Raw genomic sequence first — 14,932 nt, forward strand, 5'->3', positions numbered from 1 at the left:
GCAGCCTGGAGATGATAGTAATACAATAAAAAAATACCCGTTAAACAAATTACCTTGAACTGGCAGCACTTAAAACTGGTTAATTCTTTTTTTCCCTAGTTAAAAAGAAGTTGCATAGCTGTAAGGTTTTGCTTTGCTGCAATTTGTTGTTGTTGGGTTTATTCACAAGCAGTAAAAGAGAAGTTGTAGTTATTTAAATAGCAACGCAATGTGCAGATTTCAACAATCCCTAGAGCTGGATCAATACAAATGAGTTGCCTGTCTTGGGTTTAACTCTTTGGACTGCATTGTGACCAACATTTAGTTATAAAAATCTGAAATACAGTATTCCTATACGGAGAAGTTGATGTTTTCTGCTCTTGAGAGAAGTGAGGAACGCAAACCAGGGTGTGAATTCAGTAAATTAAGGTCACACTGTCAGGTGATATTTAGTTTGCCATTTTACTGTTCTTCAGCCAACAAGAAGGTGAAAACGTTCCCACTCAAAACCAGGGCCGTCTTCATGCAAGGGTCTCAGATAGCACGTATCGAACATCTCCGCTTCCACGTGAGGCACGTGTCCGATAACCTGCTTCTTCACAGAACCAGAAGTGAGGCTGAAAGGAGGAACTTTGGCCTTCGGTACAAAATCGTGTCAGGAACGTCCGTGGGGAGTCGATTGTTCCAGAATGTGCAGCATTTTCAAAACCCCTGTGTGTCCTTGGTGTGAGGGTTCGGTGCACCCAGCGCTACCGGCAAGGAACCGGTTCCTGCAATGCTTTCTCCATGTCACCGTCCATCTTTGCCTTTTTCAGCCACAAAGAACTGGGAGTCTCAAGCCAGGCACGCTGTGTTCAGCAAAGGAATCTCACACCTCCGGTGTTTTCTGATCAGTGGAAGCAGCTGTTGAAAAAGCAGAAGGCAAAGGACCATCATTTGGCTGTTTTGGTGTATAACACACTCAGACAGCACAAGCACAACCATTGTGAGTTTTCCCCCAGTTATCACCATCTCTGCTGTGAAAAGCAAACAGAATTTAACATGATGCTCACCATGAGCATGCACAGAGATGAGCATGCTCAAAACCATCATGTGGGCTTCTGCCACAGTTCAGTTGTTGGGGGCAATACAGGAAACGTGTTTATTCATTTTGGATAACACCGCCCTGAAGTTACACCCATTATCCCTGTGGCAGAATAGCTGCCTTCAGGTTTTCTTTGCTACCCCTGCAACAAGCACAGCACTGCAGTGTGACCTGTAACGCAGGCTCATGCAGCAAGATCAAACCCATGTACAAATAAATACCAATGATGAACTCCTCAGGTTATTATTTTTCTTTTCATTTCCATCAGAACAATAAAACTTAACCCTAAGCCACCATTTCTCTAAGAACTCTCTAAGACTGTTGCTGTCTTTCGTAATGCTCAGGGGCAATAGTTTAATGGAAGATAATGCTTTTGAACTAGTTGGCTAAAAGAATAAACCTATCCTTTAAACCTGTGACACTGATTGCAGATACACAATCATTCACGCAACATGAGACATAAGATGGAAAAATGTGAAGCTCTGTGGGATGGGATGGATAGAAATATGTTCACATTTTTATTTATTTCTCCATTTTAAACATTCTGGGATGTATTAACATGGAAGTGGTTTTGAGGATACCTTGTTTCAACTTTCTCACACAATTCCAAAAGCGTCCCGTTAGAAATAGATGCCAGTACTCACGGAACAAGCCAAAATGACACAATTGTATTATTTTGATTTTACTTCATTTCCATGGAAAAAATACTCTTTAAAAGTTAATGCTAAAGCTTTATTGGCACAGATTTGCCACTTTCCAGTACTAAAACTGGAATACACCATTCCAGACCATGCCATATAAGGATGCAGAAACCTTTTCCATATTGCAATGCACGTCAATACTTGCTGATTAATATTGCAGTTGAGACACAGCAGCACATTCACAAATTGAAAGCACCAGCATAAAGAGTGATTTCAGATGATCAAGATATTTATTGTTGAAATGTATGCATCTAAAAATAAGCATTACCTAAAACCATGAATCTTGTCTTAATCCGATGGATGCTCAGGGCAAGATCTATTTACTTCAAACCATTCATCTATGCAGCTGTTGGATACAAGACAAAAATGAAAACAACTGACATTAATATGTAAGTAACATTCAGCAGTCACATATGAATATAATTGGTTTTTCAATTTCAATGACAAGGAAGATTGTGCATTACACAAATAATACATGTATATACACACATCATTGGAAACTTTAATAACCCCAAACCACAGTAATATTTGGCTATTAAACACTGTTGAAAACCTGAATTTCCTAAGTGTTCAAATTTTCTAAGGAAGCATTTTAAAGTTACTATCCAGCCTTTATACCCAGGTGACTTCTGTCACTATCATCTTGCCTCTATCATTCATTGACATTTTAGTTCCTGTAGTTACAGACACAGATGCTTGTGAAAAGAGAAACGATACAGGTTTAAAAGGTGTCCTCTCCTCTTCCCTCCAAAGCCTATTGGCATCTGACAAAACTGAAGCACACACAACCTAACCCCTTACCCATGGTGTGCACTCCTTCCCCATACAGGTGATTTTGCCTAATTTCTCCTGTGGGCTTTTCATGCATGCATAAGACAACAAACGCAGGGAAACTGACAGTAAATACATTGGTGGAGACACAGAAAGGTGCCATTTTAAAGACATCTTTAGGGTTGCTGCTGTTTCTTTGCTGTTTGTTTGGTTTGAAACATAAAAAGGAACTACATTTTAGTGCTCCTTTAAGAGAAGTTACCCAACAAATGCAGCCTTCTGGACATTTTCTATGCATCCTGAGAAATACTTGCCCTTTATGGTATATGCAGAGGCAAGGCAGCCGTGCTATAGTATCTCCTTGCTGCAGGTCTTCCAGGCATATTGCACACTCCCCAGCATCTTTACTCAGCACATCCTCTAAGGGAAGAGCACAAAGTTAAAACGGTTAAAAAGTAGACAAACAGACCACTACAAGCAACCCATTCTTTGTTGAGAACATCAAGAACAGTTACAGAAGATACTTCTTGTCCTGCAGAAAGCCCTGTCAAGGTGAGGACAAGTCACACACCAGCTGATAGAGTTTTCCTGATGGGAGACCTCTTAGTAGCTCAGATCAAAATATGGTTATGATTCAGTTTCTTGCCAGAATACTACAGCTCAAAATGAAACCCTGTAGGAAGAACCCATAAGGAGAAAAAGGGTATCAATAATCAACAGTCACTATCTCTTTGGTGCTTATACTCTCCCAGATTATCCACACCCCACCATGCAGAGTGCTCTGGTGTGACCTCAGAAACCTGGGCTCTAAATCATGCAGCCACAGCAGACACATGCTGTGCTGCTGACACCAAGAGCTAAGCACTGGGCAAGCTGGGTGCTTCATCCAGAGGCAGTGTGTGATGCCTCCAAGGCTTTGAGGATTCAGGCTGGGTGGACTTTTCCCAGCTGTACCTTCTTCCCCGTGCTCAGGTTTCCCTATAGAGGTTAAGATCAAGCCTGAACATAACATCTCCCTGGACAGGCTAGTGCAGGTGATTAACTAGGTAAAGATCATCTCAGCTTCTAAATGCTTGGCCTATCATTTGCTTTTTCTACCTTCCTACTCATCTCTCTTCGAGACTTCTGGATTTCTTTCACCAGCTTTGCCACTACTTGTATTTCACACCTTCAAACCTCCTCTTCTCACCATGTCAGCATGCTCTACCACATCCCATCCACCTTTTCTTCAATGTAAACCATGCAACTATTAGTAACAGGCGTAGGAGTTTTCTATCAGGGAAAGATGAATATTGTAGAGCTCCAATGACCCTACATTCCCGGAGGAACTGATTTTTCTGCAGCATTCCCAAGTCCCATTCCAAAGGAGGAGAAAGTGAGTTAGTAGGAATGCACAAGAATTGGCTTTCACAGAGGAGTTTCTGGGAAAACACATTCTTTGTAATAAAAACCTTCTCTTGGACACATCTCTTAGCCAGAATGGGGGATGCAGAACTCAGCTGTAGCACAAAGCAAACCAGGAGATCATGTAAGGCCCTGTTTGCCAGAGGCAGGTTAAAAGGCCCAGTCAGACCTCACAGAACACACAGGGCATTCCCAAGGGAACATGTAGCACCATTAATAATTCAAGCAGGCATCATATACACAGAGGATTCTTACCCAAAGTTGCTTTTTCCATGGAGTCATGTCACCAGATCAGCAGCTGGTACCCAAAACCAAACTGGCTCTATGATGCCACCAGTGAATTAAACCCCAGCTTCCCTCTCTCAGCACTTGAGAGGAAAGCATTTAGTCAAGTTTTGATAAAAACCTTAAAAACCTGTTCAATAAAAATACAATTTCTAACAGAAAACATTCCTGTGCAACTGCTCTCCCATCATTCTCTATTGTATGTGCCTGGCTTATGTGCAAGCCAGACTGAACAACACTTGGGTATGAGCTCCCGCTGGGCCATTTAACAAGGTTCTGCACCTCCTGGCTAACATTAGGGCAAGATGCCAGTGTAAACATTTGTATCTCCCACACCAGCCAGGGCATAAGTGTCTGAGACTTCTTTTGTTCCCTCCTGTACTCTGCCCAACTGCCATTACCCTCCCTTTTGCCAACATTAGCCCTGCTGCACAAGTCCCAGGCAAAGAGCTTGCCACCCTCCCTGGCTTCATCCCAGGCTTTTCCACCTGGATGAGCTGCCAGGCACACAATGGATTTGCCTAGTCATGCCAGAGGGAGCTGGTGTGAACGCTGGCATCGATGGGGAAATGTGGTGGAGCTTTGCCACCCCTGCAGAAGAGATTTTGCTATCTATAAGGCTTCTATGCTGCTCTTCCCCTGAAATAACAAGGAGTCAGTGCTCTCTACTTCTTGTATTAATCTTACAAATCCTACCAGGCTCTTACACAAGAGATAAGCATAAATACTGATGGAATTCGTACAAAATACACAACTGCTATAAACACCCAGGTGACACTTGGTACTGCACAGTAACAGATTCCAAACCCATCTAATTATGCTCATAAGTGATTATACATGCAGAGTGACAACAGCAAAACCAAACCCTTCACACACCTGTGACACTTGGAGCCTGACTCCCTTTTGACCACTTGAAGAGATTCAGATCATCAGTCCCAAACAGAGGAAAAGGAGTAAAAACCTGTTAGACCTGGATCTGTTCAGAACTTGTTCTGTACTCATTTCATGCAGCACTCTCCTGTACCAACACTGGCTTATACCGGATGGAAGTCAGTTTAAGGGCCATTTAACACCACTGTCTAAACATATCCATTAGGGGAAAATGTGTAAATCATTTTGCACAGAACCACTGAAGTCTGAACAACTTTGATATTTTCCCTGTATTTCCCTGCAGCAGTGATTCAGCATGGACATGTTATCCTTTTCCCTTAAAACTAAAGGAAAAAGAAAGGAACAATTTGAGATTTCCTCAATGTTATGATTAAAACATGTATATGAGTGTATTACCTAAATGGAAGTGAGAAGAGGAAATAAGCAGAGGCCACATTTCTCTGTTTCACCCACACAATGGCACATATACAAACACTCACCACACCCCCCACATCCATCTGCCTTGCACCAAATAGGAGGTAAACACTCCTCCGCCTTCCCAGCTATTTGAGCAAGTACTCACTAGCCAAAGACTGGTGTCAACGATGAAATCTGGCACAAAAAGCATAGTATTTCCTTCCTATGTCTGCTCAAATACTTCCTCCTCCTCTCCTCTCTCCCTGGTTAATACTATTTCTGTTTTAACTTTTGGTTGTCAATCATTTCTCCTCCTAAAATTCTTCCTGTACCTTATCTTCTGCACAATAAGTAGTTATTAGTTATTATTACTGAGTTACAGCTCAGTAATTGTCTTTGCAACCTGGTACTGGTTGCAAGCAAAAGCTTTCTCTTCTAATCCATCCTAAGGACTAGGAAAACAAGCATTTTCTTTGGCATTCCAACTGGTTTTGCTGGCTGCCATGAGGAACATCCTTGGTTCAACATGCTCCAGCTAGGGACCATTCTTGGATGACCAGGTCAGAAACAGAGGCAGGAAGACACTCTGAAGGTCAGCTGATCCTTTAGTGCAGAACTTGCTCTCAGAGCTTTCCAAGCTACGGGGCCTGTCAGCAAACTAAGCACAGCAGAGCTAAAGTCATTTGTTCGGTTCACCTATGAAGACTGCACCTTTACAGCCAGAAGGTAACCTTGCATTAATACAAGCAACCTCCTCTAGATGAGATGCAAAAGGGAAGATTTTTAACATCTGGTGTTTTTACCTGAACCACAACTATGTGGTTTTCAGGATTCACAATACCAGAGAGTTGAGCACACAGGAATTCAGAATTCAGCTTTCCTAACTGACTTCAACCCAAATTCCCTTTTAAACTGCTGAAAAACCTAATACCCATATGCTAACAAAAAAAGCACATTACAACTTTTTGTGTGCTTCCTATAGGCACAAGACCCCCAGACACCACTGCACAGCTTGTGTGGCAATACCTAGAACCTCAGCAGTCTGAAACACCTTTCCCACCACAATACATAAAACTATAATCTCTCTGAAGCAAACCAACCAGCTACAGCAAGTGTGGCACTTCATCAAACACTAATGAAGCATTTAGTGGATTTTGGGGGAGGGTGGCTTTTGGTGTCTCCCTCTTCACCCCTTGCATCACATCATCCTGTTATAATTTCCTATTCAAAGTCCAAGCATTATCCTTGTCTTCCCCTTCCCTCCCACCTCGCTCAGTGTTGGTCCAAGACTGAGATATGTATATACAAACAGATATCCATCATGAAAGACTTCCTCTACAAACATTGCCTACGGTCTTTGTGCTCCCTCCTCTTAAAACACAAAGGTAAAGGGGAGGGGAGCACACAAAGCAAAGAGAAAGTCACACAAGAAAAAGCAGTTAGAGAATAAGGCCTAAGTGGCAATTCTTGTACCGCAGCTCAGCGCTGTGCTGGAGGGAGGTGGCTGCTGAGGTTTTGTTTCTCAGCTAACCTGATGTTTGAAGAACTGCATTTAGATTTCTGTGGGACAGTCTCAACTTTCAGAAGCTAGTTCTGAGAAACCACCAGATGCTTCCTGTTCAGGCAGATAGCGATCAGATGTATGGCAGAGAAACACACTCTTTATTCAACAAAGATAAAAACTGAACAGGCAGTGATAGAAACACACTTTAGGAAGCAGGATGGGTATAAAAGCCTGTATTATCCCAGTTACCCCAATACAATTCTAATCAGGTGAACTAAATAATATAGAGAAGGATTTGTGCACTGAAGGAAAACAGTTCTTCTGAAGAGATTTCCTTCAGTGGTCACAATGGAAATCTATCTGCAACTTTAAAATACACACTGGCAATACAAGGTACAATTCTCCACAAAAAATGGAAATCCCAAGTTTAAATGACACAGCTTTCATACAATGGCCAATGAATGTATCTTGATTACAGAAAAAGTCAAGTCTATATCTCAGGACTTCCAGTGAAGAGCTCGGCTTTGATAAAAAGGCCAACTATTCTGAGAAACAAAGCTCTTCACTTCTGACCCACATCTACAGCCACTCCTATCCCATCGTGATCAGTGTACCAACTTTCTCAGCCCATACATACTGTTCCTAGTAAAATGCATTGGGGTGAAAGAAACTCATGTAAGATAAAATCTATCTACTCAATTAAGACACAAAACATCTTGTGCTCCTGTGTCTTGAGGTTTATTGCCAGAGTACCTATGCGTTTCCACAGTGATTCAAGATTCGCTCTCAGTTCAAATACCTGACTCCAAAACTTCTGTTTAAGTTGCTCTTTCCACCTTCTGTTTAATCAATCTGCTTGCAGTCTGAGGTGCCTCTGAACATTAAGTCATCTCAAGATAGCTGAGCAGCTTCCTCTTGTTGCACTGACTTCTGAAGATAAGTTTATTCACATTTGTAAGTACCATGTTTAAACTGTTAAATTTTAGTCTAGCTACAGGCCAAAAGCTGCACTTGCTCACAAATGAACCACAGTCTTGTCCTCGAGAGCATGATTTAAACAGACTTTATGCCAGCCTTACCCATTCTGTATTAAGTCCTCATTCCAACCAAATGGATGTCTATTTGTGTTTTGAATGACCCAAGGGGTAACTTGTTCTTGAACTGTTTTCCTTGGCGTCCTGTCTTTGTCCCAAGGCTAGAAACATTATTCCTTGGAGATTAAAATACATCTCACCACGAGGCATCTAGGTGAAAAAGCCCTGAAAGCAGCAGTACCAAACTAGTGCCCCACAGCAAAACCCCATCACAAATGGTGAACCCCAGCACAGACTGCCTGCAACAAAAACTGTTCACAGCAGCACAAGGAACAAGGAAGTTGCCTTTAGGCTGTTTGCTTGGGTTTTAATTTTTAATGTTTTAATTACACAACCTCTCAGATTTTCAGGAATTACTCTTGAACATCAGGAGGGAACATAAAGGGGCAAACCCTCAAGAAACAAACCACCAGCAAAATAAGACTCCTTAGGAAACAATGTAAGGAACTATCGATTGGGGAATGCCTCCTCCTTGGATCTGCTAAGAATGATTTATACTTCTCAAGGCTGAGAGTTTACATCAAAGAGTTTCTTGCACCACAAATATGTTACAAAAGTGGTTGAGTAAATGGCCAGGGGCAACCAGCATGTATTGCTGACAAAGAAGCTGTGGCAGTTAGGATTGTTTCTTACACTGAGCTGGAAATAACTGGGATGAAAGAAACTTGCAGAAGAAAGCAAGAAAGAAGAATACGAGAGTGGGATCCATGTATGCAGATCCTTTGTAATTTTTATTCTTTGCTAAACAATGCTTTTTATCTTTGAGGAGTAAATCAAAGCAAAATATTTGGACTACTTGTATGTATCTGGACTACCTGTATGTATCTGCCTATCTGTACATACACTGAGAAACTGCTTTGATAGATGGGAGAATCTCAGCTTGCAATCCAGAGATCCAGTCCAAACCATGTGGCTGAACCATATGGTTTCCTCCTGAGCAACAAGCAAAAATCAAGTCATATCATCAAGTGGGGCACACTCAAAAATGAGAGGTCTCAGGTCCAGCTCGCCTTGGGAAGCAGTTGTGTTTCTTACCACTGGTTTAAATGCCAACAAACAACAATAAATCCCACAAAACAAAACAAACCCTCAAAAACCAAAAACCCAACAACCCAAACCCACCACCACAACCAACCAGGCATAAAACCCCAGCAGTATTTATCTACAGAGACTTCTTCTGTAGTAAATCACTTGGGAAGCTGAGATAATGACTTAATGAGGAAAAGATACCACTGTGGTCAGCAGGAGGGTGAAGAATTCATTTCATATACCTTGCAGAAACAGTCTTCTTCAAATAGTTTTATGGTCACAAGGAAGACTTAACTATGATGATTTAAGTCTGTTAAAATGAGTGACTTTTCCACATCAAGAGTGGATGCCTGGATGCTATCACCAACAGTGTTCACAAAGACTGGGGAAGCAAAGCTGAGTGAGGAAGTGGCAGAGTATGTACAACAGCAGATGGCTGTCTCTGATCAAGCTGAAGTAAACTGGAAAATACCTTGGAAGTGGAGGATGTTGATGTGAGTGTACAAAAGGATCCCCACTGAGATTAGGAAACTCCTTTTGCTTTGTCAGCTTTAAGTGACTTAGCTGATTTTATCCCCAACACAAAAAGAGCACCAAAAAGACTGCCGAATACAGTTTTTCCAAATGGCAAGGCTTCAACCATTGACCATCACCAAAACTATGGTCAGAAGCCAAAGAAACTGCTTTGTCATGATTTCCAATTAAGAAGTTTCATTCTAGTAATGGTCTGCAATGAACTGCAGCGTGATGGGGACACGCTGGCCTACAGAAACCTGTGAGAACTCTCATCTAGCACAACACAGGTGAAGCAGGCACATTAGAAATCTTCACGGAAGGAAAGGGCAGGGCAATAGTGTCACTGAAGAGCAGAGACAGAGAATGAAGAGAAGCAGCTCAGATGCAGTTAGCTATCCCTTCTACTCTGGACAACATGGTGTACTTTAGCAGTGACTTGTTCTGAAGCTGGCTGTGGGATCTGATTCAGTGTTTTGCTCGCTTTGTCCTATTCCAAGTTCCTATTCCAGGCTTCCTACAGGTGCCCTGAGCACAACATTTTGCCAAGTCTTTTTTCCAGTCTTTCAACACTGGCCAAATAACTGACTCACTTCTTTGCAAGCCTGCAGAGAGGAGTTTGGTTTGATCTGATGCAAAACGAATGCATCGGGAGCACTGAGAAAGATGGCAAGAAAGATGAAACTATAAGCCTAAGCTCAAAACAGGAGAAGGGGAGGAAAACAGGTGTGTCTAAGACACTGTTCTTAGGGAACATACAGTGCATTACTGAGCAACACACAATGAAGACACTGGTGCCAAAACACAGCATGCATGAAGTCTGCCTTATTAACCCCAGTGCCAGGTGTTAGGCCTACAGGGTGCTTTTCAAAGCAGGCTTGAGATCAGCCTTCTCCAAGTTAAAACTGTCTGGTGTCAACGTGCACACACAGGACAGGGATATGAATCACTGCATAATTTTTACTTGTCTGTCTATTCTGCTCACAGCAGACAGACTGCTTTTTACAAGCTATTCCTATGTTAAATGCAATTATCCTTGCGATATGGATGGAATGCAAAACACATGGGAATGCAAAAAGTTCTGATAACATCAAACATTGAGTTGGAGCTTTCAAAGTTATCTCAATTTCTCTGCTTTACATTAACCCATAATCCAGTATTATAATTTAGTTCTGTGCTAACAGGTACCTACAGGTTTTTACTATTCCAGTAAGACACTACGTATATGGGTCTTTAAGAGGAGAAAAAACCTTAAACACCAAACTCCATCAATAAATCTTCCTTTATATTTTAAAGCAAACAGCATCTATTTCTTGATCCTAGCAATTAAGCCTAATAAGACACACACATAATTCCAACCGTATTCATCAATCTTGACTGTTCACAAATATTAATACAAAAAGATTAACATGGGAGATATGTTAAAAAAGGAACCCCAAAACCAGAACAGGAGTCCCCAAAGACAGTTCTCCAGTATTTGTTCAAAGCTTTATGCACATAGTCTGGCAGTATTATTTCTACAACCATATTAAAGCCTTACTTTTCTCCTCAGTTTTAATTTTACAGGCTATCAAACCTATTGGACACCAACATGACAAGGCATCTCAGGTAATAAAGCCATAGATTCAAACAGACTTCTTGGAACTAGGGAGAAAAAAGTAAGATAAAAGCATTAATCAATTCCTCCCCCATCTTTTCATTCCAAACAAACATTATTTATGGGCTAAAAATTATCAATGAATACTACATTAGTGCTTAGCTACATGAAAGCTATCCAATACCTACTGTTACACATGACAAGCTAATGAAACTTCACACAAGGAGGGGACAAAGAACATGGTCAAAATGAAGACGATTTGATATGGCTTTAAATTAGAGACAGATATTAGTGGAGGGTTAACACATTAGTTATCTGAGGTTTTCATGGGGAAACTCTAACAAGATTTCATCAGTGTCAATACAGTTCAGCAATTAATCTAGCAATAGTGAAGTTTTTCATGTTTCAGCTGTTAGAAGTCTGGGTTATTTCTGGAGCTGAACAAATCTGTGTCCACGTGAGACAAAGTTATGCAAACTTCAGGAGCCAGGAGGTTCCCCCAGGGAGGATACAACAGGCAAGTCCAGTACTTTGTACTTATGTCAGTATATAGTCAATGCAATTCATGTCAGTAGGCAATTTACAGCCCTCTTCTAGAATCACTGGATTTTATTAAAAAAAACCATCTAAAAACTGTATTCTTTCTCCTACATAAGCAGTGATAACAATATGATACTCTCACTTCTAAACTGGGGATTAAGTGTTTTCACCCAGCTTGTTTCTGAAGAGTTAGGCTTGTTCTACCACTGAAAGCCCCTGCAAAAGCTGGACTGATTTCCTTCACTGTTGAAGGGTTGAGTCTGCAACTCAGAAGCACAAGACCTTCAAGTAATCCAAGGGTAGCAGGTTTGAAAGCAAGATTTTAAGCTGAGTGTAAAGTAAAACTACAGCTGTCATTTCAAGGCAATCCTTTTGATTGCTCTGCTCCTGGGGCAGTTTTGAAGCAAGAAGTGCCTCTTCTCTATTTCTTTAGGGAAAATATCCTGATCTGTGAATAATCTGTTCTAGTTCCTGCAAAACAGTGAGGAATTTCTGGGAGGAAATACCACTGAATTCCTACCCAGACCACTCAATCTCAGTGAGATGCAGTTTGGCATTTTTTAAAATAAGATTTCAAGAGGTTTTATTTCAAAATGCAGCCTTTGAAACCTATCCTCTAAGATTAGGAAAAGCGGTGGTTTTCCAAGCATTTTGTTTCTACAGAGCAACTACAAACAAAGGAGAGTTTGCTGCTAACAAATGAGTAAAATCTGACGGTTTTAGAAGTACCAGCTTTAAAGACTGCAGAATTCCCTTACAAAAGTAGGAACACTATTTCTCCTGAAGCCAAATTCCCAGCAGTCACAAGACTGCAGCAGTTGCAGATACGATTTATGACATCCTCCGAATGACCTCTCAAAGCTAAAGACTGATTAAGTGTAAGACGTGGAAGGTAGCTCCTGTCTGCCCGCATTACACGATGCAGAGTCACAGCACAGTGAGCATTTGCTCCCTAGCAAGCAAAACTGTCCCTTAGCTTCCCACTGCATGCAGCACTGCACTGCCATTATAGAAAAGAAACACAACAGGCAGAGCAGTATTATCAGGTCCTCTTCTAACCCAACCTGAGTCACTCCTTTTGTCAGCTGCAGATGTTCTTTGCAGGTGTATCTGTAATTTTCTAGGACAAGCATTATCATCTGACTGTAGCACCACTCTCAGTACCAAAGCAAGACAATGGCAGGACCTGAGGTTAGGAGTAGCTGATAAGGAAAAGAAACAACTTGAGCTATTCAGCACATGAATGATGCTATTCTCTCTACTTCAGAAACAAGCAGGCTTGTTCTATAGCTGTCAAAAGCTTTACTGCATTTATCAAGTGCTGCATTAAAAATACTCTCATGTCATATACATGCATTTATATAAAGGCCATTCCAATGTACTGAGAAAAAATTTGCTGTCCTGCTCTCAAGAACTGAATTAAGTATGAGCTGACACTGGAGCTATTTTGGCCAGGAGTGATTTGCAATGCCTCCTTCACAGGAATTTCTGTCTAGCAGATTTAGGCCTGGCTCAAGGGAAAGCAGGCAGAGAATCACCCACCAAATACCCTTCTGACCACAGGTTCATTAAAAAAGTCACATTCACAACAAATTGGAGGAAAGTTTAAGGTATGAACGGATGTGATCTCTGTAGCATAGCCTCCTTAGCAGGATCCAAGTGTGTCAACATCATTACAGCAAGAAAGTTCAGCATAATCTATTGAGCATCCCCAACTTGCACCATGACAGTGAGCTGTCCTAGCTTCTTTACAAATCTATGCCTCCCTCTCTCTCCCATAAGAATGAAATAACAAGCAATATTGATACCTCAAATACCGCCACTAAACCTCTGAGATTCTGTCTTACCAAGATAAATGGGACAGCCTACAGTTCTGGGAGCTGCCATTCTAGAGGTTCAAAGCACTTCCCTCTTAGTTACACTATGTTCCTGTTTCATGAGCCTTCTTCACACACACACACCATTGGAAATATACAGCTTGTTTTTTTGACCCCATAGCAAAGGGTTGACAGTTTGTGGATATGGAGGAAAGATAAGAGGCTGCGGACTCTTGAAGTGCTGCGACTCCACACTATTACAGCCTGAGCCAGTTCACCCATCAACTGAGGCTGGGGTCACTGAAGCAGGCCCTACACCTGGTGGGTACACACTGAGGTTGAGTGTGGTTTTATTTAGTGATGATTCTGTGATTCTATGTTTATCAGCATAACTCTTTAAAATGAACAAACTCCCTCCTAACAAACCCAAAATGTTACAGGCTGCTTTTGCAGTGATACTCTTCAGTGAGGTACCAAAGACTGTTGAGGTGAGATTTGGAATGGGTGGAAGGAAATACAGCTTTACTGAACAAAAGGGAGAAAGAGCTAGAGTTTGCCACTGCTCCTCCTGGCAGTCTGGTTCTGATGAGTAGCTATCCATGGAAAACACTGGTGATGACCAGTGAAAGTTTCCTCCTTGTTCAAACCTCACCATCAGTTCTCAAAGGGAGGAAGTACAAACCAACTTATTTAATCAAGTTCTTCAGACACAAATCCCTCTTTAAACTGTAACAATGGTTTGTGGATGGTATTGTATCAATTCACAGAATAACAGCTGTCCAAATGTCTGAGAATGAGATTTTATTTACTATAGTAATGTCCTACTGTCGCCACGTTAAAACCTTGAAGTTCAAGAGATGTACAACAGCTCTCATCATTTTAAGAGCTACTTAAGAAAACACTTTTAAAGCATCAGGGAAACTGAATGAACCTTCTACATACTCTGGAGGATGCTCATGAGTATACAAGATCAGAACAAGAGTAGATGTCACTATTCTAACTGTAAGTACAGGGCAAGTGTCTGTTTATTGTCTTGTTAAACTACCTTCTAGAGCATGCTCTTCTCTCTCCCTAGCATCCCTGAAGGCACAACAAGAAGCTTGAAACTTTCAGCCAAGAATCTTGTTAAACTCCACAAATGGAAGAATTGAGAAATTCTATGGAGAATTTTATACTTCAGATAAAGAGGAATGAAAGAATTGGTTTGCCTTTGCATTACTTTGTACTGCTTTGCTGGAAGTCTAGTCCTATTAAAGGATGAGGACAAGGAGGAAGGCTTAAGCTTCTCCAGGCAGACTGGCAAGATGCCCTTTTGCAAGGTCTTTTA

The 14,932-nt window shown here is 41.4% G+C and overlaps 1 protein-coding gene across 1 annotated transcript in view; it reads right to left on the reverse strand.

Moving 5' to 3' along the window:
* Window positions 1-252: 252 nt before the first annotated feature.
* The window catches only part of ZNRF2 (zinc and ring finger 2), a 49,315-nt gene continuing 34,635 nt past the window's right edge, over window positions 253-14,932 (reverse strand). Inside the window, exons 3-5 of the mRNA XM_034063288.1 lie at window positions 2,850-2,955; window positions 2,033-2,110; window positions 253-882 (exon numbers count right to left, since the gene is read on the reverse strand). Coding sequence (XP_033919179.1) covers window positions 2,053-2,110; window positions 2,850-2,955 — 164 coding nt within the window. The 3' untranslated portion in view covers window positions 253-882; window positions 2,033-2,052. The remainder of the gene's footprint in view (window positions 883-2,032; window positions 2,111-2,849; window positions 2,956-14,932) is intronic.

The sequence above is a fragment of the Melopsittacus undulatus genome, chromosome 1 (assembly GCF_012275295.1).
Source record: "Melopsittacus undulatus isolate bMelUnd1 chromosome 1, bMelUnd1.mat.Z, whole genome shotgun sequence".
Classification (NCBI taxonomy): Eukaryota; Metazoa; Chordata; class Aves; order Psittaciformes; family Psittaculidae; genus Melopsittacus; species Melopsittacus undulatus.